Source organism: Dendrobium catenatum, unplaced genomic scaffold (assembly GCF_001605985.2).
Source record: "Dendrobium catenatum unplaced genomic scaffold, ASM160598v2 fragScaff_scaffold_716, whole genome shotgun sequence".
Classification (NCBI taxonomy): domain Eukaryota; kingdom Viridiplantae; phylum Streptophyta; class Magnoliopsida; order Asparagales; family Orchidaceae; genus Dendrobium; species Dendrobium catenatum.
In genome coordinates this window covers 24,583,163-24,608,275 of record NW_021319178.1, presented here as the reverse complement: position 1 = coordinate 24,608,275, position 25,113 = coordinate 24,583,163, and the positions used below count along the sequence as shown (strand labels likewise).

At 32.3% G+C, this 25,113-nt stretch overlaps 1 protein-coding gene across 1 annotated transcript; it reads left to right on the top strand.

The window, feature by feature from the left end:
* Positions 1-6,822: 6,822 nt before the first annotated feature.
* LOC110114198 (mitochondrial substrate carrier family protein B) lies at positions 6,823-24,752 on the top strand. The gene is made up of 7 exons (XM_020846991.2): positions 6,823-7,247; positions 17,337-17,513; positions 17,670-17,819; positions 22,707-22,808; positions 22,897-22,967; positions 23,095-23,162; positions 24,120-24,752. The coding sequence occupies exons 1-7, from the start codon at positions 6,963-6,965 to the stop codon at positions 24,359-24,361; spliced, it is 1,095 nt and encodes a 364-aa protein (XP_020702650.1). The 5' UTR covers positions 6,823-6,962; the 3' UTR covers positions 24,362-24,752.
* Positions 24,753-25,113: the final 361 nt, after the last annotated feature.

Below are 25,113 nucleotides of genomic sequence, written 5' to 3'. Positions count from 1 at the left end.
ATCTATCAAATTATTTAAAATTTATAAAGCTTAATAGAAATGAACGTAGGATAAGGCTTCATTTGGGATTGTATTCTTACTATTTTTAAAGTAGTCTTCAAGTTGAAAAAATTGTATACTATAAAGCTTTTTTAGAAAGTTATAAAGAAAGCTGTCACAAATGGGACAACTTTTTAATTTTTTTTATTTAGTATAAAAAATTTCAAAAAAAATACTAAAAAGCTAATTTTAAAAAATTAATAAGAATGTTGTTCCAAACAAAATATAAGTCATTTATAATGAATTTATAAAATAAAAGCAGAACTGAAGGAAACATTTATAGACTTATAACAACTTCAAATTAAATATAAAAATATAAATTTGCAACACATTTGATTTGAAACTCATATAATTTCAGTCAATAAATTAGTAAAAGGCAAGTGCCATATGCCTATAGTTAGTTTAAAATATATAATTAAAATTTTATATTTTGATCAAATTATATTGAACTTAAAACATGTTAATGTGAATTTGAAATATATAAAAATGTTTAAGAGGTTATATTTTTATGGAGAATACATTTTTAAATCAAGCAATTACTGAGGTGTCTTCTCAAACATCTTTTTTATTTCATTATCATTTGATTTTTTAATAATTTAAAGAAAAATTTATCAATCTAGTATAAATTTTGATATAAATTTCAATAATTAGTTTTGATATCATTCAATTTTTTTTCCTGATTTCTAATAAAAATCTCCAGAATAAAAATCTATAGTAGGCATTATATTAACAAAAAACCTTTGGTAGAGAGAATTTCAAATATCTACTTGTTAGCATCTAAGCTCGGTTATTAAACAATGTTGACAGATATCATCATCATTGCTTGATGATACCTATCGACTAATTCTAAATTTCTCCACTTTCTAATACCAACTATCAATAAACCTTGATGTCAATTGTTGTCGCTATCATATGTTGATTATCAAGCAGCGCCGCTGCCAACCATTGATACTATTAAACATTTGTTGTCAATTGACATCTAGCATGCACATGCAATCACCACCACCCGATGTCGATCATCAATGAACTTCAACATCTAACTTTGCACTGCCATATGCCAATTTTCAACCAATGTTGGTACGCCTTCATTACAATCATCGTATATGTGCTACAACCAAAGTTGATGCCCACTTCAACACTATCAAATACTAGTTGTCAGCCAATGCGGATACTTGTTGCCAACTCTGACACACAATTTTCTTTAACTAGCGTTGAGATTCATTGTCGTAGCTAACTGATGTTGTTCATCCTCTAACACTTTCTACACTAGCAAACACTAGCCATCCTTTCTACCTCTTGAGCTCTAAACCTCATCTTCCTTATCTTCCCCTTCCTTTTGATCACTAATACTTTCTCATTTCATCTTCCCTACTTGATACGAGACTTCCCCGCTCCATACCAATATAATAGAAGAATCACCTGAATAAAATCTAGCACCACCCCCTGTTGAGTGAAAAGAGAAGTTTTTCATATCCTGTTGGGTTGATTATGGTTATAACCTATGTTTAATGGGTTGCAACCTATATTAACTAACCAATGATTCTCAAATAAATATTTCGCCTACTTTGATTTGATTGGATCTCAAACAAAGTTGGAGGTTCACACCACACATTGAGATCAGTAAATTTTTATTTATTACAGGACAAAAATAACTTTTCTTTTTTTTTTTTTTTGAATATTCATTATATATATAGCTTTTCTATTTAATCATTATGTAAATTTCTTAATTTTAAAATAATCATTTGACATTAAAGTTTGTTCTTCAACATGTTGCTTCAGTTAAATATAATAACTTTTAGTCATGAAAACTATTTTTTTATTTATTTAGATAGAATTAGTTCTGTTAATTTTAAATACACATTAAATACTTATATATATATATATATATATATATATTCAGCTTTCTCCTTTGAATATTTTTCTCACACATTATAATCGATCATTTTATCATGTCTCGTGTTGTTTGGATATATAGCCTTTCAAACACAGGGATAACGTAAGTCCAACACTAGCAAAAGTAGTACTATCCTATAGAAGATCATTCAATCGTTTGTAGATGCTAAAATGGAAACTTGTGCACTCTTTCAACAATAGTTGTTTGCGCAATCGATTATAATTAAATATTTCAAAATGTCCCCTCATACTTTAAAATATGATTACCCGTATGGCCCCGGAGAGCATGTTGTATGCATGCATATGACGTCTGAGAATTCTGCGCGGTTCAAACAATAAACTTAAATTTAAGCCCTATCCTCATATGTGAGTAGATAGGAGTCAACACGGCTCGAACTATTAAACAAATATATATACAGTTATGGCATTAATCGGGATATTGATTTTATACATTCATATTAAGCCTTCAAGATCTATAATAAGGATCCACTAATAAAGGCATAAAGCCGGCAATGAACCCGATCCTCTGTCAGCAAGTAGGCAGAATCGACAAGATTCATTGATAAAATAAAAATGCCCATAAATACCCCGATGACGATCTTGTCAACATAAAATTTTAACTTGATGGGAACCCAAATATCTAAAAATATCTTCAAATTCTCATGAAATACACTCAATTATGTCAATATTTAAAATTCAAATATATCTCCAAGATACTTAAAGGAAAAAAATACTCATTCATCCTCCACAACAGTTTGTTGAGGTGGACAAATCTGAAAATCGCTTCAGCTCATAAAGAGCAAATGTCTGATTGAGAATATTACTAGCATTTCTCTTACCAGTAAAGACGTGGCACACGTCCTCTAACTAGTGATTTCCCCGCTAGTGGCACGTCTCTTGCTAGTAAGGACGATGCTCAATTTTACTTTGCTTTATGTTAGTTGGATCATCCAAGATCTATCAATAGGACCCCTATCCTATCTACCAAAAATATTCCTATGCCCTTTAAAATTACTCATAGAACTTTAAAAGAACCCATAATTTTGTCATAACATATCTTCAACTATCATCCCCTATTTAAGCACTCAAAAAGCATCATCTAGACACTTCTTATATAATGTAATGGATATTGCAAGAAAATTATTTTATATCTCCATTTCTCTTTACCACAAATATTCATCCATCTCAAGATTTAAACTATCCACCAATTATCTAGTCATTTGATGGTTAACACATACCATATGAACCACTACCTTTAATAATGCGAAATTTATTCGCTTATGGCCCAACTATTTTTATCCACACTCAGCATTGCATTAAACTTGGATGTTACCAATGAACACCTCATTTTTAGTGTTCTCAATAGATCCTTTCTACAAAGTCTTGAAATGAATTCAAGCATGATGAATTTGTGGCTTGAGAAAGTGAGATTTTGGAGATTGAGATTGCCACAACTTGACTGGATATAACCTGATATCACACGGGTCATATCGTGTCTGATTGCGGTAAGACTGACCCAAGATTTGATTAGAAAAGGACTGAAATAAAACTTCTAATTTATATACTACACAAAACAACTATTGAATGCAATATAAAACAAAAGATTATTAAATCTCAAAATAATTTTTTATATATCATTTAAAATATGTACAATATAAAGTATATCTATAATAGTGTTTGACAACTGAGAGAATAAAATAATCAAAACTAAGCCTGCAAAAATTAAAACTAACTAAAATATATCTAAAACATAGATTGGAGCCTGCCATCCAAACTACTCAGCTCACTTCTTACCCTTCCCCTTGCATGAAAGTGGAAGCAAAAGCATGAATACGCAATCACGGTTCAGTAGGCTATCGTTGGCTAAAATATAAATCAATAAATGAAAAAAACAGAAAACTAAAATATTGTGTTGTAAAAATAAACTGATGTATTGTAAAAAAATTGAAAATGAAAATGAAGTAGTAGCCGAAATCGAACTTTATATAGGCTTCATTTTATCAGAATAACTCTCAACCCAAATTTTTATATATATCTTTATAGTTTCATTAACATAATCTCTCGACGATGGCCCACAAGTCCCAGCAAAACAAAATCCCACCTCGATAGCTCGCATACCCCAGCATAACAAAATCCTACATCGATAGTACATTGGCGCCGACATAACATATCACACCTCGGTCGACCAGTGACACTGACATAACATAATCCCACCTCGATTGTCCATTAGTGTCAGTATAACATCAAATCACATCAGGTCATACCATATCACAGTTCTTCCAAAAATTTTAATTATTTCATTAATTAAAGCATAATTGGACAAAATTCAAAAAGTGCTAAAATGTCTAAACGGTAGGCAACATAAACACTATTGAGAAAAAATTCGCAATTTCAAAACATAATCAAATTAACAAAAAATTATATGAAATATTATTCTGAAGCTTTAATTGAACTAAAGTGCTATTTTTAGATGTCAAAATAAATGTATGAATAGGCAAAAATCGTTGCTTTTTAAAATCACCCTGCAAAATAGTTTTAAAATATATTCAAAATGTTCATAATCTCAATTTCTATAATATATAAAAAGTTATGTCGTGAAAGTTTCACCAAAATAAAATTATTCTTGTTTTTTTGTAACGAAAATGCAAATTTTATCGAAGAGAACAAAAAATATCAAATTATTGAAAATTGAAATAGGTAAAATGTAACCTATCTCGAGACGAGCAAATTTTCCAGTTGAATCGATGGATAAAAATTATTTTACGACCTTCAAAATCCAGCTTTTTTTTCCTGCCATCTATTTTTTCTCTCAATTTTTTCCCAAAACCCGATTTTCATTTCTCTCTTAAGGAAATATCAAATGTCACTTAAAATTTTCTTAAGTGGAAAAATGATTTTATAATAAAATAATCACATAGAAAAATCGTAATTAAACTAATTATCATATGTTTAGCAAAAAAATTTATGAATATGTTTATATCTTCAAATTCGGAGATTCAAAAATTATGAAAAATTATTTTAAAGTTAGCTAAGCATGTCTAAAATGATCATGTGAAATCATTCTACAAAGCAGACATATAACAATCCTAAAAAGCCCACTTGTAGCAACATATGTCAATTTTTTAAGAAATTGTACTGGGCCCAAAAATTATGAAAAAATTAGTGGAACTAAAACAAAATAATATATATGTTATGACGAAGACGGTTTGTGATTTGAATTTATAATAACTCCCGAAAAAAAAATTTGGTTGCTATAGCTAAAAAAATATCTTTAATAAAATTTTGAGTTATAATAAAGATATCATAGCCATTTCATTCTAGACAAGTGAATTCTTCCTCCTCTTCTCTATCCTATAGACCATAATATTGATATATTGCATCCTTGAAATATTATCTTGAGTTGCATGATTCTCCTTTAGCTCATATACCAATTGAAAACTTATGCACTCCCTTGTTTAATGAACTATATAACAAACTATTAATAAGTGACTAATGGCTCATTTAATTGCCTTTAAACAAAAAATTTCTATATTTTAAAATAAAAATGAAAAAAAAAAGAATTATTTTACTTTTCAAATTTATGAGACAAATAATATTAATATTTAATTATATCCAACTAGTTAAATTTTTTAAATATTAATTATATCCAATTAGATGATAAATTTAATAAGCGTATTTATTTTCCCATCAAGCAACCAAATGTTAGATTAAGGTTTCGTTTGGGACATTTATATTGCTTTTTAAAACATCTTTTAATTACAAACATTAAAAAAAAAAATTGTACTAAAAACTGCTTTAAAAAATAGAAAGAAAGTCGTCCCAAATGAAGCCTAGGACGGCTTTTATGTTGCTTCTTAAATCAGCTTTTTAATAGATAAATTACATTTTTTATACTAGAAAGCTGCTTTAAGAATCAACAAAAAAATCGCCCCAAACTAAACCTATGATTTCATTTGGAACGGCTTTCTTACCGCTTCTTAAAACAGCTATCTAATACAAAAATTTACATAAAGAAAATTGTCCTAAATAAAACCTAAGTGAGATCTAGAAGCTCGCATTATTAGTTAATCTGAGGAATCTTTGGCGAGCTAAGGGCATCTCCAACCGAAAATCTCATTTTTCAGTCCAAAATGCAAGGAAACCAAAAAGTGTCGTGATTCATCTCCAATCGAACGCCATTTTGTGCCCCTAACCGTCGTTCTCTTTTTTCGCGTATTTCTTCCACAAGTTTGGTAGAGACCAAAAAATGACGCATATGAACAGTGCGACTGTTCATCCGCGATCAAATGGCGGAGGAAAAAGAGTTCGGTTGAGGGCCTCCATTCAGTTGTTTGCCGAACGGTTGGAGATGGTCTAAGCCTCCATCGCAGATATTCTCATGCACACATTTTCATGAATGCTTCCTCGGCTTTAACCGTTTTAATATCCCAAAATAGCGCCATGTAAATTGTTTTGCTATCTAATTTAGGAGGTTAAGCTACCTTATGGTTGGCCAATATTAATTTAAGAAGGTATTTGACTCTGTCATTCCGGGATACAGTCAAACACATGTGACATAAATAGTTAATGTATTTTTTTTTTCGATTTTGTTAATCTATTTGTATATGTAATTAGGAATTAATATAATTAAAAAAAGTATGATAATTAATATTTTTATAAATATTAACTGCGAATCATAAATTTTTATACGCTAAAATAACTGACACATACATTGTAACTATATTCAAAATTTAATTAACTTAACGCTTACAGTTTCGGTAAGTTAAATGAAAAAAAAAATCTGAATAATATTAAATATAATAGTTAAGATTTTTTTGGAAATAGTTAAGAAATATAAAATAATATTTATAATACTGAAAAAAAAATGGCCATGAGGCTAACAGGCTTCAAATACCTCCTCGAGAGCGCGTATAGGAATCAAAATGAGGAGCGTTGGGGTTCCAGAATAGTTTGTTAGGGATCTGGCTTAATTTGGTACTAATTTGTTATTAGGGTTTGCGGCGAGGTTGATCAGATTCGAAAGAAGGGCGATGCAAACCGAGGCGCGGGCAGGGATGATGGTGGAAGGGGGAGGGCAGAGGGGTTTCGGCGCTGTTCATGGCTGTACGGCCTCTGCCGCCAAAACAGCCGCCGGCGAACTTGCTGTCAACGGCGCCGCCGCACGGAAGTATTCCGCGCAGCGCCACTCGCAGCTCCAGCAGCAGCAGCAGCAGCCCCAAGTTGGAGCTCTGTCACATCTCGTCGCCGGAGGCCTTGCTGGGGTCGTCAGCAAGACCTGCACGGCACCTCTCGGCCGTCTTACCATTCTTTTCCAGGTAATCTCTACAATTTTTTTTTTTTTTTTTGATCATGAAGCTATCGAAGCCCTTCCATATATTGATTAGAATTTGTGTTCTCTTTGGTTCTTTTCAAAAACGTCTTTTGTCTTACATTTTCTAAATTATTTCCTTTGCAATATATGTTGCTTTAATTTCGTTTCTGCTGACTAGCGATTAGGTGATGATTACTACTTTCTAGAATTTTTTTTTTTTAATTTGGAAAATGTGTTGGTAGCCAAGATTAATCATCAATTGCTTGTGTTGTAAGAATTCACTAAATGACCAAGGTTTCCTGGTTTTATGCAACATTCCATCTTCTTCCTCTTCTTCTTAGATGGTTCAGGTATCAACTTCTTTCTTTTCTTAGTCCTGACTATTGGTAATGTGAACATTGGGGAGATCAAATAGGGCTCGATTCTCTAGAAAATACCCTTTGATGATGCAAGGTAGGTATGTACATAAGCATGAAATACTCACGTGGGCCACAACTAACAAGCATAGGGATACTCAGCATCCTATTCTGCTATCAGATGTCAAATAATTCAATGCTCTCACCTGCCTTATTCTCTGCCTTATATCTCAGATATTCACATTGCATGTCATACCTCTTCAAATTCAAAGCATATTGCACCGAGCATGTGCCATTCATACCAAGAGTGCACCTCAAAGCTGACTCCACCATGTGGTGCAAAGTAGGAGTTAAATGGTCTTTTCTCAAACATTTGGGAGGGCATCGAAAGTTCTTGTGAGCCACAACAATATTGATCTTGTATATAGTGGTAGTTGGAATTTGTACCACTTGCTAGGAAATTTGTTTGGGAGCAAGATGAGTATAATATACTAGTATAGCTGAATACCTATTTGACCCAAAAGTTTGTCAAGGAGCATAATCGAACTCTTGTATGTCAACTCAAATTTGGGGCTTGGAAGGGGCGGAGGCTTGGAAGGATTTAGGGAGCTGTTAATGGGCAATTAAAAGCTAGATTGGAGGGAGAAAGGAGGTTAGGGGGGCCGGCCATATGGGGAGGGCGATTTAAGTGTCTAGGTTCATTGCATGTGCGCCCAATGACTTAAATAATAATTTGAATCAAATCTGAAATTATATTTCAGATTTGATTTGATTTGATTTGGGAAGGCTTGCTAATTGGGATTTAATAATATTAGAAAGTATTTGAAATTCAAAGTTTAATTGAATTCAAATAAGGACACTTTCCAAATTATCATTAGGATATTTTAGGAAAGTAATTAGAAGCACTTGAATTTGAAATTCAAATTAATGGGGAAGGTGGCCGGCGGCTAAAAGCGTTTCAGGAGGGGTTGCCGGCGATTGAGGGGTGGGGACCGGTGGCTATAGGGGCGGGTGGGGTTGCTGGCGGCTTGAGAAGATGGGGATAGGGCCGACGGGTTATGGGGGAGAGGGGAAAAGCTAGGGAGGGGCTTGGCCGGTGGAAAGGAGGGAGAATTATGGGTAGGAGGAAGGAAAAAACAAGAGAAAATAGACAAAATCAAGAGCTCAACCAAAGGGTCTATTGGGCACTTCGTTTGAGCCTCTCCTAAGTTTCACCTCTCCTCTCAAGAGCTCACAACTCAAGAACTCAAAATCTAAAATTTTTATTAATCATCATGTATCTCATACAAGCAAAGACCTCTATATATATAGACCTCAACAGCATGGTTTAAAATTGCGCAATATGAAGCTCGCCTTGAGGCCCGCATTTGCGCAATTCCAGTAAAAAACGCATCGATGCTTACGCTTCGAGTTTTTTTATGAGGCTTGCGCCTCAACTTAGTTGAGGCTCGCCTCGCCTCACGCTATACATATTAAAACTTACATAAATTTTGAAGTAAATGCCTGACATTGGACTCTATAGGAGAGGAGGAAGGGGAGAGAGCAGTCCATCATAATGATGATTCAAATGAAGAACCACTTAGTGATGACAGTGCTGATGACTTATAAGTTCTTATGTGATATGTCATTGATATTTATTTGTGGAAATTTGAATTATATGTTAATGAAAAGAATACTGGGATTTGGGAAATATAGAATTTTGAGTCTAACTATATTTCATGTTGTCTTATTATTGGGATATTTTGATTTCACTTCATATCTTATGTTTTTTTATGTTTTATATTATTCACTCATTAGTATATTAAAAATTTATCATTTTATGTTTACGCAATCTTTTGATTTTGAAGCTTACGCCTCAAAACGCCTTGAGGCTTACGCCTCGCCTCACGAATGAAAAACGCCTCAATACCCAAATACGCAATTTTAAACATTGCTCAACAGTAAAGAAAAGAAGAAAGACGCAAATGCCCTCGGGGATACAATAAAAACTCACTACCCATAGGGGTAAAATAGGAAAACTGAAATGCAAAATAAACAAAACATAAAATACAACAAAAGTAAAGGCTCCAAATCGTAGCCGTCGATCTACGATTCCGTCGTTGGTACACATGTCGAAATCTCTGACTGATGTCCTCATCAAAAATTGTCACACTTGAATACATTTTTACTATTGAAAACATGAACAAGGCTGTTAAAGCTAGTTTGTTAACTCTTGACTAGCTCTGCAGAATCTTAAATCTTTAACAATGTAGATTTATCAGGTTTAATCTTTGAATTTCCTGACTCACTTGGTTGCACAAAACATTTCTTACTTCTTTTTGCTTTGTCAACTTCATTGTTAGATTCATGTTAGTGATAGTGTAGATGGAGTTTAACAGTCTTCTCAACATTAGGACATAGTAATACAAAGAAAACACAATGGAGTAATTGTTGATGATCATTACAAATTAGAGGGAATGGTTATACAATCAAGGATGAGAGAAGAGAGAAAGATAATGTTAACAACCCCATTGGATGGATAATGTGCACATAATCCAAAGAAAGGGAGGGGGAGGAGTAAGAGGAGAAGGGAAATTCAACCATGCGCGCTTTACATTCGAGACCCATCAAGTAACCATATAATTCTAAGGCACCCTTTATATCAAGTTCCTCTAACATAAAGAATGTAGCATGATATTTATTCAAAAAAAAAAAAAAGAATGTAGCCTGATGTGGGACTAAATGGAAGAAACATAACATAAAAATGACAAATAGAAACGACTCATGTCTATAACCATAAACATAAGTAAGCTCATTAATGTTTTGCATCATTCACCTAAATCGAAAGAGTCTTGGAAGATTTGGAGGGTGATGGCTATGACAAAGGTTGTGGCATAGTTGGATTACGAATAGAGTTAAAAAGTATAGATTGAAGCCCAATAAGCATTAATTGATCCAGAGGCTTTGAATCAAGGTAGTGATAATCATTAAAAATTTTAGATATGGCTATTGGACCAATAATGGAAAAAGACTTGGCCATAGCAGTGGAAATGCTGACACAGCAAATTTTTGAAGTGAATAAAGAAAACTGAAATCTCCATGAAGCACCAAAGGAAGATAGAACAATAGAATTACTGTAAATTGCAAATGGAGAAGAAACCACTATAGAAAACTCAAGGAATCTTAAACAAAAACATCCTCAAAGTTCAGATTATCATCAAATATTGGTATGTCATTTATAGTGGTCTTCATAAAAACCCTTGATGGATTAAGTAGGAGCACAAGTTTAGCACATGTGGAATTCAAGGTTTTGGTGGATTTGTAGGGCCAGCATCTCTATTGGAGTGCATAGAGGTTTTTGGGACAAAGAAGTAAATGGAGTACCTGAAGTGTTATGCACGATTTGTGTGTTCAAAATTTTGAGCTTACGCATCACAACGTCAAATATAGAATAATTTTCATAGATGATTTATTACGGGTGTCATTTGATGGATGAGAATGATATGATTTGTGATGATATCCAAAAGCATAGGACCTTTGTTCTAGTCAGGTATAAATATAATTGGATTTAGGATACCTACTTTGACGATATTGTCCATCTTCATAATAATCGTACACATCATATTTTGAATAATGGATTTAGGATGTTTATTTGGTGATATTTTGCATTTTCATAATAAGAATAATACATTTTTTATATAGTTTGTTCTAGGGAAAATAACTAATAAATTTTTTATTTTTTTCCCCTCTGTACGAGAATAGAAATCATTGAGAAGCTTTTTGGTGGCATCTCGGATTCAATTTGAACATTGACATGTTGTATGAAGAGCAAGGATGCATATGTGCATGGAAATACAAAGCATTAAGCAAAATATGAAGGGATTTCAATGTTAATTCAACAAAAGAAATCCATTTTTAACCATTAGAAAAGTTTCTAAAGCAATTATTATAGAAATCAATAAATAGTAGCAATCCAAAATATAATTCTTGAAAGGATTTAAACTTTGTGCTTCTAGTTTCAAAAGATTTAACAAGAAAAAAGACATCAATGTTTTCTAACTCCAATCAAATTGGACTAAATGCAATAATAGATATATCAATAATCTATGGAATTTACTCATTTAGTGATGAATTGCAGCTTTGATAATGTTTATAGGGGTGCTTAATGAGTAATGGAAAATGCATCCTTTTATAAACCTTAAACCATCTTTGAAGGAGTTGAAGTTTGCTATAACACCAAATAATGTAGATAGGACTGAGTAAGTTGATTATTGGTGATGATTACACACTTGAGAGAATGGGTACACAACCTAAGAGGAGAGGAGAGGAGAGAAGAATAAAAGGTACACAACCTAAGGGGAAGGAGAGAGAATGAGTACACAAGCTTGAGAGGGGTGGAAGGAGGAAGAGGAGAGGGAGATGTTTTATTCAATAATCTTCAATTGCCCATATAGTTCTGAGGTATCATTTACATAAAAAATGTTTCTCTGATATAAAGACTGCAATATGATGTGGATCTAAATAAAAGAAGTTGACTCATCAATGCTTTGCAACATATTGACCATTGAAGTTTCACAAAATAACTTCATTTTTAGGCTTCATGATTTAAAGTGTCTTGGAGTTGTTTGTAGAATAGTAAGAGCTTTTCTTGCTATATTGCTTTAAAACCCATCCAACTTCAAACTATTTAATGCATGAAGGGTAGGAGAGACGAGCAATTAGGCTTCTTAACACTATTCTTTGTAGCGCTTCTTATTACTATTAATTTATTCTATAGGATGGAAGTGTTTAGATCTATGATCGATCTTATTTGAATCAAACTAATATTGGTCAAAATTGGATCAATCAAAATAAAGCAGGATCAAAATAGATTCATTGACTTGAACATATTCGATTTCAAGCAAGCTCAATTCAAAATGGCTTGATTTTGAACTTGCTCATTTTGAATTTAAGCTAGCTCAAAATTAAAAGTAAAAAATAAAAATTTAATTTAATTTTATGTAATTTCATTAAAATAAATACAAAATAAATAACATTTACACATCTAATGATATCACATGTTCATGATAACGTGAACAAAACCGTCTTAATTGCTTCTTTTCTATTCCACATAAACATAAGGATTAAAATATATTTAATTTCAAAATACAAACTCAAATTAAATTATACTTCTTTAGGTTATCTTCAATATTTTCAATCCACGGTTTAAAACCTAAAATATAAAAAATTTAAAGCGTTATATACATATTAGTAAAGCACAAAAGCTGGAACTGCAAGAACATGCAGCTGATAACAACCTAGGTGCTTAACAAACAAGAACATGTGAAAAAGTATTGAAGTTGTTTTAGATTCTTATGTAGCATCCCAGCTAATTACCAAGCCAAAATACATAGAAAACTATAAGAACGAAGCAATTCATTGCCTAACATAATACAAATCATAAATTGAACTAACAAAATCAAGAATATATCCAGCAACCTGATTCTTAGGAAACAAAGAATCTAGAAATAAGTATATTAAAAATAATGTAGAATAACAGAATCCAAATCACAAAATCTGATCTAGCAAGTCCACTGACACATGCATCAAATAGTAGCTTAGCAAAAAATGACAAAGAACAAAGTGTAAATGAATCAAATCAAAATACATAGAAAACACAATTTTATAAAGTATTACACTGCCTAACATAATATTAAAGAATTTGAACCAACACGACAGAGCAATGCACACAGTAGTTACCAACCTAGCAAGCGAAGAACATATAACAAAGTACAAATATTATTAGGATTACTCTGTTAAAAAAATTATTAAAATAAGTATTTTTATAGCCAAGACAAAATTAAAAAAATTTATAAGAACAAATCAATCTGCTGCCCAACATTATGTAAATCACAACATATAGTCAAGCCAAAACACAACTAAAATTGTAAGAGTTATTATGGATATTTATTTTGGTCTCGAGAGATCATCGGTCAAATCATTTTAAATCATCCCTTGGGCCTTGGCCAAGTACCAACCATTTCATGTATCTTCTCAATTATTTTACATCACTAATTATCAAAACCCAAACTATAATAGAACAATTAAAGTTTGATTCCAATGATAACTCTCAGTTACTTATTTTGCATACCATCTGTATAAGTTACAAAGCATCACAGTTATTGTGATAGGAAATACTTGATTTCAAGTAGTTCCTAGCCAAATCTAAAATAGAACAAGGAGAAAACTGCTGTTTTCAGCAGTGGGCAGCAGTTTTGCACAATAAAAAAGTGAGATCGCGGAAAAACTGAGAGAAAACTCAAGCAAGAGCTTGTATTTTACTAGTAGGCGAATAAAATAGCAAAGATACAATTTGTTCTTCAATCCGAGAGGAAGAACAACTCTCCAATCTCCGGCAACGCCAAAGCCCAAAGCAAGAAACCCTAGATCTCAAATTGTCATTCAAATTCAAGATGAGAAACAATTTCCCCCCCAATCCCCTAATTAACACAAAGGACAATTAAAAACTTCCTAAAACAGCCCCCCACATTCAAATTTTCCCTCCTAAGAAGAATTAAGCCAAGCCCGGCCCACCTCTAGATCCCGCTTCTCTGTTCCGCCTGGCATACACATGGACCGGTCCAGGCTGAACCGGTCCAATCGGCCCCTCCTGGGCCGGCGGCACATCATATTGATTAGGCAATGGCTAAGCAAATGAAAATTTACTGTGTAAGAAAATTCTGAGTCTACGATTAACTTAAGGCCAAAAATTTTAGTCATAGGACATTCTTCTTGTATAAGTTCAAAAACTCAAAAGAAGAAGAATAAGTGAAAAGAGCATTCTAAACATTTTTCTTAATAGTATTAGAGTAATCAAACCATCAAGATTTAAAATATTATCTAGTAACTACTTTATGTTAGATTCTACCAACCATTGGAATCAATAATCAACCTTTCGAGAACAGTAATTGATAAGCTCTTCTCAACAAGAATATCACACTAAAATAGAAAATAAACAAAACAAATCACAACTATTGAAAACAGGATACAATAAAAATTAATTTAGATTATGAATATTATTTCACTTCCTATGGGTTCTTTAGATGATTTATAAGCTGATCAAATCCAATTTTCAGCGCATTCCAATTGTTCAATTGCTATTAGTTAGGAACTCTTTTAGTCCTTCAAAGACATGATCATAAGCACTGAGGGTTAATTAGATGATACAGCTATGACTTGTAAAAAAATTAAGTATATTTTGTCACTTTTGAAAGAATATAATGAAGACATCTTCGACTACTCTAATATATCAAAGTCTAAATTAGTGCACATAACGCATGCTTTTCTAAATTTTTGTGACACCAATGGGCCAATAGAGGTTATTTAATTATACAAAGTTACAAACTAGCTAGAACATCTACTACACTATGATGTAAACATCCCAATCAATTTTTTGTGACTCCAATAGGCCAATAGAGGTTATTTAAGTATACAAACTAGCTAGAACATCAACTACACTATGATGAATTTGTACTGTTAATGATGCACCAATTTGAGAATTAGATGCTTCTATCTCTTAACATGCTTGTTGACATCTTAAAATGAATTCATCTCATTAAGACGTTTAAAACATTCTATCTTTTCCATAACATTGTTAGCATAATAAATTTGTTGATAGTAGTAAGCGATGCAAAGCATTTTTATGTGAGGATCTAGAATATAAGCAATTGAAAGAGGATAGAATATTTCAACCAATCCTTGTGAAACTTAACCTTCATGATGTTAGCCATAGGAGAAATAAACCTTATTTCAGATATGCACTAATTGTCCAAAGTTTTCTTTTTCAAAATTAAATTAGGAAGAATCCTATATGCTCTATGGGTGGCTTGTACTACCAATATATATATATATAGTGATGTGAAGAAAAATTAGAAACTTTCTTATTTTATCAAATTAACCCCATTTATATTTTGAAGCCAGCTAGTAGAAATTAAGATCTTTTGAAGCATACTCAGAAAGGTAACCTTATGGTAAAATTTTGAGTCAAGCATTTTACAAGTGAGCCATGCATTTTATAAGTAGAGTTCCAATGTGCTGGGACATCAATGCATAAGATTTTTATATGACAATATCAAGCTCTCTTATATTGTCACCAAATTTATTCGAATTACATGAATATCTTTAAAAACAAGACTGGCTCATCAACCTCTCAATTACTTGACTAATTTTTTAAAACATCACAAATCATCAATTTATATAGAATATGAGTTGCACAATATGATCATGAAAAAGCCTTCCCATAACTTGAAATTTTTATTTTGTAATAAATAATTCCTTTAAATTTCTAGCATTCAAGTCATTAATCATTGTATTAAGTAGGATGAATGTACCAACTTATTTTGAAGGATCTTTTCAGAATTGATTTGCTAAAAGTGCGGTAACATTAAGAAGGCTATTGCCTAATTTTTTTCCGAAAGGAATATGTTTACAATGCTCCCAATAACTTTTAAAAAATTTTACTTTTCTGCTGACTTATTTTACAAATAATTGCAATCATCTCAAACAAATCCTAAGATACTAAAAGAGATGAGCATTTTACATTCACAGCTTAGATTAACATAGATGATTAGCAAAATGATTAAGGTAGATCTCACCAACCACTCTTATATGAATAACTCAAATAAGTTATCTTCTTCTTCTTCAATTACAATGAATTACTATATGAGACACAATACTCCAAAAGCTTCACTAAAGTAATTCTCTTCTTAGAAAATGGGTGATAGTGAGAGACTCAAGACAAGAGAGGAAAGGGAGGAAGATGAGGAGACAAAATTACTAGCCATTGATGAGCAGAGAAGATTGGGAGAGGAGTCGTGTTGAGCAACAATGAGGATGTGAGGAGAAGATTTTGGAGAAGTCATGATCTATATCGGAAGAATTGAGGGAGCGTAAGTAAATCAACAAAATAATGAATAAAAAAGTGGATTGTGAAGCTGAGAAGAGTTAGTTTTTTAGCAAAATCATATAATATTTTAATTATATCATTTGAGCAAACAAAATGAACATTTTTTACTCTTCATAACTATCACCATTGGATGAAGAATCAATTTGGTGTCAAAAACCATGAAAAAAATGGATTTTAACAGGATTCAAACCAACATCTCTACATGTATAGGCAACATTAGATAGGTTTTGACAATTGGGCTAGGCAAAGTATTCACCTATCTATAATTATGAGCATGATATTATTAAATTTATTAAAAAAATTATGCCTCAATTCATTTTCGAGCCATATGGCTCAAAATCGGATAAAAAAATAAACTAAATCAATAAATTTGGCTCATAGTTTGACTCGTTTGCTTTGATTTGAGTTTGATCCAAGCCAAGTTGGTTCAATTTTTTAGTGATCTTCAACCTTTGAGCTAAACTCTTAGCCCTACATGTATTCCTCTTGCTTAGGAGATGCATATTTGTGTCAACCCCTAGGGGCATTGTATGTGCAAGAATTTGATAGCTTTGTTGCAACTTCATGGATTCAAATCTAGAAATAATCTCTTTATTAAAGCAGGGGAAAACGTATGCTTCAATTAATGTTGTTGGTAGGAGCCTTGTGCTTGATTATAGTATGTATTAAAATATAATTGCAATTTGTTTTATTTGGTTGTTTACCAGCTATATTTGTGAAGTAGTTCTCTCAGCTACAGTTCCATTTTATTTTGTGGGAATTTGTTCTTTTCATTCAGTTCGCCAGTCAATCTCATGCCTACTTGTTTCTTCAGGTGCAGGGTATGCACTCTAATGCTGCAATTTTAAAAAAGGCTAGTATATTTCAGGAGGCTTCACGAATAGTTCGTGAAGAAGGATTTAGAGCATTTTGGAAAGGGAATTTAGTAACAATTGTGCACAGGCTTCCTTATTCCTCTATCAGCTTCTATGCTTATGATCGCTACAAAATTGTAAGTTCAAAAATTTGCAGATAAAGAGTGGAGCATCAGTATCCAAAGTTCTTAAGGATACACCTCTTTATATTCAGCATTCTACAATCTATATTTACAATGCTTCTTTTCCCCAGAAACATTCATTCATTCTTTCCATTTTCTTATCTCTGGCAGTTGCTTCATTTGCTTCCTGGACTGGAAGGGGGTAATCAATTTGGCAATACTGATGTTTTTGTGCGATTGTTGGGCGGTGGTTTGGCTGGAATGACAGCTGCATCTATCACATACCCATTGGACCTAGTGAGGACTCGTCTTGCTGCACAGGTAATTTGCCAAGAACTTCAAATGCGTTTTTTTATTCCAGTTATTTGATTTTCTTAGTTCTTGTAGTTGCAAGTGTTTTAGCTAAATGCATAAAGAAGCTCCATGAGTTTTTAGCATCCAAAGCTAAATAGTAAATACTAGGCTGTGGGAGAATTTTTGCGTCAGTATAAAACTTATATTTTCTCGTCTTCCTATTGCTTAGTGTTTTATTTGACATTCGTAGCCCCTGATACCTGTACCACTTAATCCATTTATTTTTATATTAATTAATGCTTGATTTGCTTATTAACAATTGTGTATTATGGTTGCCACTCGCATTTCTTCATTTTCTATTAATTTATCTGGGTCTATTTTGCAAGCTTGATTTAACTTAAAACCTTGGCATCCGTTAATAACAACTGTCAAATCCATTTATTTTTGGAGAATGATTTCCATCTAAAAGCATTCCTTCTATTTCAAATTTTAAGTAATAGATTTGAGATTAGACCTCTCCTTTATTACTGTTAGTTCTAAGAACCCTAGATATGTGAGGCGTAGAAGCAATACTATAAGCTTCATTGACCTTTCAACCAGGTCCTTGCTATTAATTTTGGGGCTATTAATTTAAAAAAAAAAATAGTCAACACAGGAAAATCAATGATAAGCAACGGTGTGCACATTGAATGGCTACTGGTATTTTCCTAGTTCCTTGATATATAATATTAGTTTATGTTGCAAGTTGAAGGGGAAGGAGCATTTTTCTTATAAAGTTATGTATTTTTTACTATTTCTAACTTCTCTGAAGTCAGCTGTTTATATGTTTTAAAGATTGTGCACTTTAATATATGATGTTTTCCTCGAAAGGTATTATAAGAGGGTTTAAAATGATGGATGGTTTATATTTAAGGGGAGTCATGAATCAAAATTGTGTTTTATATAATTTATATAATGAAACTCATTTTCATTTCTTTTTTTAATGCTATTTCTCGTTGCAAGTGCTAAAAAATTTCATTCCGTATGGGCAATTTTTTCATTTGGGTTGCAACTTTTTTCAAGTTCTCATCCATTTTGATTCATTGCCTTCTAAAACTATTAAGAAGTTATATGCTTTTTATCATTGCCTTTATGTTGATTCATTGCCTTCTTAAACTATTAAGAAGTTATATGCTTTTTATCATTGCCTTTATGTTGATTCATTGCCTTCTAAAACTATCATTTTCATATCTAGGGCTTTGTGCAACCTTTTTAAGACTAATTGTAAGGATTTGAGCTCATATTTTTTATTTTCTTGTGAAGGATAGAAGCCCATCTCATATATTTATAAAGTGAGACAAGGCCAGTTATAGATTTTAAGAAGAGTTAAGAGCCTAATAGAATACATGCCTATTTTTTTTTCCAAAAAAGTAGCAATGTGAGTAAAGATAGAACCCATGATCTCATGGTTGGGAGCCGAGATATGAACCACTATGCTCAGGCCCGATTCATAAGTTCATTGGAGTTCCATTTAATTTTTTAACACTGATCTTGCATTGAAGAAAAGAAAAGATAATTAGGAGAATTTGCCTAGGTTTTTGCTAGTTCTATGTTTGAGAAAAAAATAAAAGAGACTTATAAAAAGAAATGCTATTAAATGAAAATTCTTATGCCAATTTTATACTTGAGGTCCTGAGGAAAAAGAAAATATATTTTAAGATTTATGCTGATTTCATTTTATTGGTTGTTATTTCTGTTTAAGTTGTTTACTTTATTAATTATTTGGCTTACATTTTGGATCATCTTTGGCCTAAGCCCTAATCAAGCTTGCCTACATTAATACTAGATGAACTCCATTCAATGGTATCATGTTTGATATAAAGTTTTATTCGGTAAAAACTTCACTTCGCCTTTCCTCTGCGGAGTTCCTGAGTCCCATCTTCTCTTTGCAAGTTCATTTATTTTCTATTTTGTTAAATTGGAGCTGTAATCGAACTTTAGGCTTCATTTGGTGGGGCTTATATTATTTCCTTTTGCTATTATAATTTTATACATTCTGTTTTATGAATAACAATTTCTGTTCTTTTCAAAAAGCGACATTTTTTGAAGAAACATATGAGTTCATATTCTTGTTAAGTATTATAGTTGGTGAACTTTTGGGACCTGGAAACTATTAGAAAGATAATTTGTTGAATTTTATTTCATTATTCACTAAAATTTACTAATTCATCCCTTTGTTGTTTGTCTTTTTTTTCTGGCATGTTATATTAATTATTTTTAGGTCTGGTAGTTTATGGTTACGTTGAATACTTGAATCTCATATGAATCCAAATTTTTATTGGATAGTATCTGTGAAGGTTGCTAAGTGGATTATTACAAAGAATATGAAGGGCACAAAATTATTGGTGAGTAATAGAAGGAATTAGGGTTCTAAAGATGGGAAGTAGAAAGTGTTTCATAAATGCAGGTTCTCATAAATGTCATAGTAAGTTTTGAGTATAAGTTATGAGAGGGGGAGGTGATAAGGAATTTGATAAAGATACTCATTTCACTATTGTTGATATTTCATATACTGTTGGCCATATTTTAAGTTTTTATTCTTTAGATACGAGCTTGGAAAGGGGATTGACTAGTAGTCTTCCTGATTGATTAGATCATGCATAAGTTGTATTGTTAAGAAATAATGATGTTGGAAGTTGTAATTTTGACACTTCATATTATTATCATTAAATAAACAATATTAATGTTAAGAAATTCGATACTTCCCAAATCTACATTCAACAATAATTTTGGAAATTCCAAATATTTGTTGACTCTACTGAAAGAATGAAGAAAATAAGACATTTTAACAATTAATACATTCAAGTTTGCAAAGCCAGTTGTTTATAGAATTCTTAGGACAAATTGACAAATATTGTTTTGAGACTGGTATCATAAGGCATGTTGATTTAGATATAGATTTTGTACAGTTCTATAAAATTAATGTGTTATTTTTTTAGGATAAATTACACCCATTACTCTGAGATATATATAGATTACACTTTACATAGCATTTCAATTTTATCATAGTTTCTTTTGAAGTTTCTTTATGCCTACGCATAAGTCCCTATCATAAACGCTCCTTTAATTTTCACTATTAAATGTGGTCAATGTATCAATGTATGACATTCTTCAAAAAGAGAATGACTAATGCAGTTTCTCTATCTCTCTCTCTCTCTCACACACTCCCCCCCCCCACAAAACCCTCTCTCACCTCCACTATCATCATTATTTTTTCATTGAGTTCCACTACCACTTCATCTACAGAGATCAACTCTTCTCTCGCACCCGCACCTGCACCAACTCTACATCCACTACCACCACTCTCTTCCTTGCCTTCTCCGTCCACCACTTCTTGTCTCAGCTTCATCACTGATCTCATGAAACCATCCCATCTCATCCTCATTACCTATAACCTCAACGTTCACTGCCTCCTAGCTCTTTGTGTCCTCAATGTCGGCCATTATTCCTTGTCTCCATGTCCCTTCCTGTTCAGAACTACGTCGATGTAACACTCAAGTGTTCTGGATTCACCTTGCACTTACCGGTGGTGGCCAACATTCACATCCCCAACGCCTTTATAATCCCATTGATGACCTTGAGGAAGCCGACCAACTTCTATAAATGAACATAAAGGTGAAGAAGTCATCAAAGTCTAAAGTTGGATTAGGTTCCTTTTGCTTTGCCATGCATTCATTGGTAATTCAGATAGTGGATCTATGTGTAAGTGGTAGGGTTGCAAATAAACCGAGCGTTCGACAAGCTACTTAAAGCTCGGCTCGATTACAGCTTATTCATGATCGTTTGTTTAAGTAATCAAACAAGTTTAAACAATTTTTAAATACTCAACTGTTAAATAAACAAATATGGATAGCTATGTGTTCGGCTCATTTATGTTCATGAATAATATCAATTAAAGCTTGTGAACAAGCTTGATAAGAAGCTCGTTAAAAAGCTTGATTAAATCTTTATTTTGTATATTTTCATATAATTTTAGTTTTATTAAAATAAATTATTTTTATTATATAAAAATTAATTACATTTTTTATATTACACTATTTCAATATAAGAAAATTGTATCAAAACAAGATGTATTTATTCATGTTTGCATGATTTTTTTTTTTTTTGAAGTGTTCACGAACAAATTTGTTTATAAGAAGAATCATTTTATGAATTTGTTTGTTTATGAACAGGCTCATTTGGTTGATTGAAAACACTCCTATATATATTCACAAATAGGCTTTAGGTGATTATTTGTTAGTAGGCTCGATAAGACTCGTTTGTTTAAATCTCAATAAGCATAAGTGAATTGAACATGAACCAAACACAATCCAAACATGAGCATCTATTCTTTTAAAATGAACTAAGCTTGAATACAAACAAAAAATATTGAATCGAGCTCAAACCAAGCTTGAACAAACTAATAATAAACAAGTTCAAATATGTACAAGCACATACTCTTCTCAACTCGGTTCATTTGCAGCCTTAGTAAGTTGAGTAACTTAAGTTGAAGTATTTTAAAAAATGCAGGCATGTAAATTATTGTTATCAGCAAGTCTATGACTACAATTGTTTCTAGCATGATTCTTTTACTTAAAATGCACTTAAAAATATTCAGACTGGCTGCGTGTTATAACCTTACCTGGGTATTTCATGTAGTAGTACATCAAGCAGAAATGAAGAAGCCACAATCAGGCGAATATAAAGTTGGAATACAAACAAAGTAGCTTGTTTTCAAAAAAAGAAAAAAGCTCTATTGGAATTTACTTTTGAAACAATTTTGAGTTATTTATTTTACTTACTCAAATCAAGTGAGTGGTGTATTAAATTCAATTGTGATAATACTTTCTTGATTGAAGGTAGAAATATTTTATAACGCCAGATATTACTTTGCAGACAAATCATGCGTACTATCAGGGCATCTGGCATGCACACAAGGCTATTTGTAGGGACGAGGGTTTTCGGGGGTTGTATAAAGGTCTTGGAGCTACATTGTTGGTAAAATAATCCACTTTTTTTTTCCAACTATGAGTATTTTTTAATATTTTTTTGTATTAATTGGCCAACGATTGCTTGTATTCTTAAGGGTGTGGGTCCAAATATAGCCATCAGCTTTTCGGTTTATGAAACTTTGAGATCCAATTGGCAAATGCGAAGGTAACCGTTTGCTTTGCTCTTAGCTGTCTTTAGTTTTTATTGTATCGAGAAATTCTTCATTCGTTTGCCTTTGTAGGTGGATAAGTATTTTGGAGCATCTAAATTGATTTTTGCCTTCTAATGTCAGGCCAGAGGACTCTAACGTCTTGGTCAGCTTAGCTTGTGGAAGTGTTTCTGGAATTGCTTCGTCAACAGGTAAGTTTTTATTTATTTATTTATTTATTGCAGGAATCAACAGGTAATTTTCTTAATATTATTTACAAGTGTGATCATTTTATGCCAACATTAGAAGAAATTTGGTGGTAAATTATAGAAATGAATAAAGTCAATTATAGAGTAAGATATCGATAAGATATACAACTCTTGATTATTTTGTGTGGGCCATGAGAAGAAATTTGATGGTAAATGATTGAAATTGATGAATCAAGTATAGAGTGAGATAATCACTTATTGTTTGAATAGTTTGTTCTACAACATCTCAACCTATTGAGAGACCTACATCGTCAACATCATTTGCACTTCATGTAATTTCCTTTAAACCTTTTAATCAGTGTTCAAACTAGGGCTGCAAACGAAACGAACCAAGCCAAGTATGTGAGATGTTTGAGTTCGTTTATTATTAACTTGTTCAAGTTCGGTTCGCGTCTGATTCGAGCTTTATTATTTGTGTTTATATTTGGTTCGTTTAAATTTAATTCGAGCTTCAAATGATATTGTCTGTGAACATAAATGAACAAAACACATTAGTGTTCAAGCTTGTTTATTTAAGGATCGAATTTTAAAAATGTTGCTCAAGTTTGTTTTTGTTTAGTTAGTTAAACGATCACAAACTAGCTTTAATCGAACCGAGCAACGAATAGCTCGTCGAACGTTTGGTTCGCTTGCAACCCTAAGTCTTCTAATTGTAGAAAATCCCAAAAAATGATATGTTCACTATTCCCATATTAAGCATGACAAGACTACCAATAACGATTGCTATGAAGATGTCTACCATTAGGATTTCATGCAATGGTTCTAGTTCCTACGTTTATGAGCTTTCTACAGTTCTGAAATGAGAAACTTTTATCAACTTTTGTTAATTTTCATCTCTTGCTGACTATCTGGTAAATCTCTGGATGTATTTTGATGCGACTTTTCTTGTGACACACACAGTGACATTTCCCTTAGATCTAGTGAGACGGCGGATGCAATTGGAAGGCGCGGCCGGTAGAGCTCGCATCTACAAATCAGGCATTTTTGGAACATTTAAGCATATCATCTGCTCTGAAGGCTTTCGTGGCTTATATCGGGGTATATTACCCGAGTACTACAAAGTTGTACCGGGTATTGGGATTGCATTTATGACTTATGAAACTCTGAAATCTTTCCTATCAGGCTCGGTGGGAAGTAGCTAGTGCTGTGAATTTTGCTTCACACAGCATTGCATCATCATATTGATGGCTGATATCCTTTTTCAATACAAATGAGTTTTACAGAATGCCATAGAAATCTAAGGCTGCAAATTTTGTAGTTGCTGCCACAAATTGTCTTTGAATCCTTATATAGGTTATTGATTATCAATTCTGGCAAGAAAATCCGCTGATATAGGTTATTGATTTGCTGTAATTTTTACCCATACTTCTTGTTGACATTCTTTTCCATTTTCATTGTTTATTCATTGAGTCGACCACCCTGTAGTTTATTGCTGTAACTAAATTTGAGAGCTTTGCAGGCATGTATAATTATTGATGTTGCAAATTAAAAAAAAAAATATTATTCTAATTGAGTTTGGAGGTCAAATCAGAACTCTGCAAGTTCTATACTTCAACGTTCTAAGAAAGCTTTTTTTTCTTCTTCTTCTTCTTCTTCTCATCCTTGTAGTCTATTACCAAGTTGTACCTGTTAGTTGATATGAAATGGACAAATTTTGAATGTTTCAATTCAACTCCAAGAGAGAACATTCTTTTGATGAATTTGTATTGTTGGTTATATTCTTAGTATCAATGGCTTCATTTGATACTTAATTTTTTTGAAAAATGTGTTTGGTTTTTGTAAATTTTTATGTTCATTTCATTAATGATTTCATTGCTATATGAATTGATTTATATGGCCAACTCTAGTTCTATGTGAGAAGAAGATGATTATATTTCATAGAGCATAATATCAA

Coding starts and splice junctions, on each gene's coding strand:
- LOC110114198 (XM_020846991.2), top strand. CDS start 6,963: ATGCAAACCGAGGCGCGGGCAGGGATGATGGTGGAAGGGGGAGGGCAG. Junction 7,248..17,336: donor GTCTTACCATTCTTTTCCAG/GTAATCTCTACA, acceptor TTGTTTCTTCAG/GTGCAGGGTATGCACTCTAA. Junction 22,809..22,896: donor GTCTTGGAGCTACATTGTTG/GTAAAATAATCC, acceptor TGTATTCTTAAG/GGTGTGGGTCCAAATATAGC.